The sequence below is a fragment of the Helianthus annuus genome, chromosome 8 (assembly GCF_002127325.2).
Source record: "Helianthus annuus cultivar XRQ/B chromosome 8, HanXRQr2.0-SUNRISE, whole genome shotgun sequence".
NCBI lineage: Eukaryota > Viridiplantae > Streptophyta > Magnoliopsida > Asterales > Asteraceae > Helianthus > Helianthus annuus.
Genome location: NC_035440.2, coordinates 32,103,200 through 32,107,231, shown reverse-complemented (window position 1 = coordinate 32,107,231; position 4,032 = coordinate 32,103,200). Strand labels below are relative to the sequence as shown.

The following is a 4,032-nucleotide window of genomic DNA, read 5'->3' as shown; positions in this document are numbered from 1 at the left end:
CTTGACTAGTCATAGTTCAAACACTTAATCAATAGGTGTTTTGGACTAAAACAACCAACCACTGTGATCCGGATACGTTTTGGGATCTACAATTTGGTATCAGAGCCTTTGTGCTCTTGGTTGTTGTGTTCTTGTTAAGATTTTTCATTGTTTTTGAAGGTTTTTCAAAGTTTCAAGGTTTTTCAAATTTTTGGGCTTAAAATGGATTGATTTGGTGTGTTTAATTGATATGTTGTTGTTAATACTTGGTTAGGGAGTTATTTCGGTCATTTTGGTGCATCAAAACATGGTTTTTGGACTGTTTTTGAGTGATTAGAGGGTTTTAGTTCGTGATAAACCCTCTGGTTAGCGAAATTAGTTTGAATACAGTGATGATTTTTTGAATACAGCGAAGATATTTTGAATACAGCGAAAATATTTTTGAACATAGCGAACACAGCGTTGAACTCAGCGAAATAGTTTGAATCACTGAGTGCTTCGTCGCATAATCAGCAAATTAGCCGACTATCGTTCGAGCGAATTTGCTGATCATCAGCGAAATAGAATCATTTGACCCATTAGCGAAATTATCGAAGGCGACTTCGAGAACCGTGCTAGCGAATCACAGCGTTCCTATCACGGTTTCCGGCAATTATAACCTAACTCCGTTTGGTGTTTGTTTTGTCAGCGTAGATAGATTGGTTGTTCGTGCAGGATCCAACAACTTATCAGCGGAGATAGCGAACAAGTCAGCGAAGATTATCAACAACATCGCTCGCCGGCGAATTTAATAGTCTGTCAGCGAATTTAAGCCTGTTTCAGCACACGTTTGTCAAAAACAAAGAAAAATGTCGCTAAATCAACTAAGTCCAATCGCTCAAGCTGAACTTGAAACTGGAACCACAACTCGCCCGCCAAAGTTGAAAGGAGCGGAAGATTTTAGTACTTGGAAAACACGCATTCAATCGTTCTTCGAGTACACGGATTATAATCTGTGGCTCTCCGTTACGGCCGGACCTCACGTTCCAACGGTAGTTAGAGGAGATGCGGTGGTTCCTAACAACGATGCTACCACCTTCACTGACGAAGACAAGGCCCTCATTCAACGTGATCGTCGTGCACACGCCGCTCTAACCATGGCTTTATCAACAAACGACTGCAACATGTTTGAAGAACACCGAACTGCTAATGCACTCTGGAATGCATTGATCGAGTACTATGAGGGAAATGAAGAACTGATCGAAAGCAAGAGAGATATGGTGCAAAAGCAATACGACATGTTTTGCGGAGTCCGTGGAGAGAGCTTGTCTGATCACATTAGTCGCTTCCTAAACATGATGACCAAAATGAAGAAAGCTGGAAATCCTGTAACCAATCGTGCTGCAATAAAGAAATTGCTTGACTCGCTCCCCAAGGAATGGAGCCTGCAGTGTATGATGATCAAGAAGGATTTCCTCAACAATCCTAATCCTGTTACTCTGTCAGATCTGATCAACACTCTAAGGGCATTTGAAATGGACGTAAACAAGAGAGAGATGAACACTGCTGGATATCAACCTAAAGCAACTCAACCTTCAGCAGGATTGAAGAATGTAGCGTTTCTCGCTTCAGGGGGCATTACTCCACAAGCTTCTGATCTAATTTATGCAAATGCTTCCGCAAGCGCATCTAAAGCCCCACAACTTGTTGAGAAGACGATCACTGTCGACACTCAAGCATTGAAAGTTTCAACCGAGAATGTGGCACTCTTCAACACTTTCCTAAGCAGCTATGAGGCCCTAATGTCTGGGGAATTGAAGAAGGAGATGTTTACTGCCGAAGACATGTATCAGGTTGATCCTGATGATATGGAAGAAATGGATCTGAAATGGCAAATGGCCATGATCACTCTGAGATTGAAGAAGTTTCAAGACAAGACAGGCAAGCGATTAGGTCTTGGAAAAGCTGGTTTTGACAAGTCTAAGCTGAGGTGCTACAACTGTAAGAATCTTGGACACTTCAAGCGTGACTGTCCGATGTTGAAAGAGGGAAACAGTGAAGCTACTCCTGCTGCTAAACAGATCACTGCCGAAGAGAACAAAAGCAACGCTTCTCCCAGCACGCCAAAGGCTTTGGTTGTTGAAGACTATGACTGGAGCGAAGAGATCACTGAAGCTAAGGAACAAGTCAACAAAGCCCTGATGGCCAAAATCTCTAGTGAATCATCTGCAAAGCACTTTGAGAAGCAGACAACGGGAATCCCAACTGGGAACAATGATGCTGACCAGGGATTGAAAGGTATTCTGCCTTCAGTGGAGTCTGGTGATAAAGCTGAAAAAGATGCTGAGAAAGGAAAGGATAAAGTTCAAGCTACAGCCATGAAAGCAGATGCATCAAAAGAGAAGGCTGACAAAGACTTGGTAAATAGTATTCCACTCAGTTTCAAGGAGAAGTTATGCTCCGAAGCATGCGTTGATGTCGTGGCACATTATAAATTCCTAAATCTGGAGTTTGAAAGGCAAAAGGACAAAGCTTTAAAAATTAATAATGAGCTTAAACAAAATGAGGCTGCATATCAGAGAAAGTTGAACTCAACTTTGGCTGAAATGCAAACTCTTAAAGAATTTGTGTTTAGAAAAGATTTTATCATAAATGATCTTACTGAAAGGTTAGAAAAAGCGTTAAATGAAAAGAACAAACTCCAGATTATAATAGATAAATGGAATGTCAGTCAAAAGGCCTTTACTGACATCAAAAATTGCCAACGACCAACGTTTGTGAAAGACGGGATTGGTTATAAGGATAGGCACGGAAATGAAAGAAAACTTTTCTTTCCGCCTCACAGCAAAAACTACGTGCCTATGCCTACTCCTCATCCCGAAAATGATCTCATAAATGAAAAGGCCTCAGTTGAACAAAATGAATTTTATGAAAATGAGACAACTGCTAACTGTTCTAAAAGCAATGCAGATTCCATTGAGTGTAAAGAAGATGTGTGCGATGATGATGGAGACTGCGGAGGGTCAAAAATAGGAATTGGTTATTCAGGCGACAGTTACTCCACCGTTAACTGGTTCGTCTGGAATTGTTCTAAAAACAATGTTAAGGATGAATGTAATAGTTTAAGTAGGATGGATGACTGTAATGGCCAAGTGCCTAAAACTAAATCTGTGGATGACTGTAAGGGCCATGTGCCTACATTTGAGACCCGTGATCATGAACCTTATGTGTCTGAATGTCATGGTTTGAATTATGCGTGTCGTGATGATAATGTTGCTTGTGAATCTCCTGTATTTGTGCCAGAATTAAAAAGGAATAGCTTTGGAAAATTCCTTACAAAGGAAATTCCCGAATTTATTCCTTCCAGAACAGGTATGACAGAATCAGAAAAGAAAGCTACTGAAGATCAAGATAATGTAGAATCAAGCGCCATTATCACAAAAGACGAACAGACATCAGAAAGTTCGCATTCAGAAATCTCAACTGAAGATCAAGCAACTAGTGATGAAAGCTTCGAATGTTCAAGTTGTGAAGCAAGTGAAGAACAAAATTCAAGCAAGGACAACACGTCTGAAAGCTCACTCGATTCAGACAGTGATGAAGAATTTCCCGAAGATGAAAGCAGAGTGGACAAGAAAATGAAGAAAGCAAAAAGCTCAAGATTCTCATCACATACATCATCTTCTCACACCAAAAGACCCAGACATAAAAGATGTTTTCGCTGTGGTCATTTAGGACATACAGCGAAACATTGTAAAACCAAAAAGTTTCCTAAACCAGAACATGATTTTATTACAAACGTCACGCAGCAACTAAATTATCTTAAGAAATCTGTTAAAAATCTGGTTGATTCAACTGCGTATCTTTGGAAACAGAAAGAGGTCAAAGTGGGTCAAAACCACGATAGATTTGAAATGAAACAGATTTGGGTTCCTAAATCAAACTAATCTGTATATTTGTATATTTGTATATATCAGAATAAGCTCCAGAAATGGCTTCGAATGCTCATGGAATACATCTGGCACGTCGACAGCGGATGCTCAAGACACATGACGGGGCTAAAAGAACTATTGA

The 4,032-nt window shown here is 40.3% G+C and overlaps 1 protein-coding gene across 1 annotated transcript; it reads left to right on the top strand.

Moving 5' to 3' along the window:
• The first annotated feature begins 1,831 nt into the window (after positions 1-1,831).
• Positions 1,832-3,253, top strand: LOC118481240. Its single transcript, XM_035976617.1, has 2 exons — positions 1,832-2,378; positions 2,929-3,253. The coding sequence occupies exons 1-2, from the start codon at positions 1,836-1,838 to the stop codon at positions 2,989-2,991; spliced, it is 606 nt and encodes a 201-aa protein (XP_035832510.1). The 5' UTR covers positions 1,832-1,835; the 3' UTR covers positions 2,992-3,253.
• The last annotated feature ends 779 nt before the right edge of the window (positions 3,254-4,032 follow it).

Bases quoted from the DNA above. Each gene is read 5' to 3' on its own strand.
- LOC118481240 (XM_035976617.1), top strand. From the start codon at position 1,836: ATGGATCTGAAATGGCAAATGGCCATGATCACTCTGAGATTGAAGAAG. The intron at 2,379-2,928 runs GTAAATAGTATT...AAAGCAATGCAG, and splicing joins AGAAGGCTGACAAAGACTTG to ATTCCATTGAGTGTAAAGAA.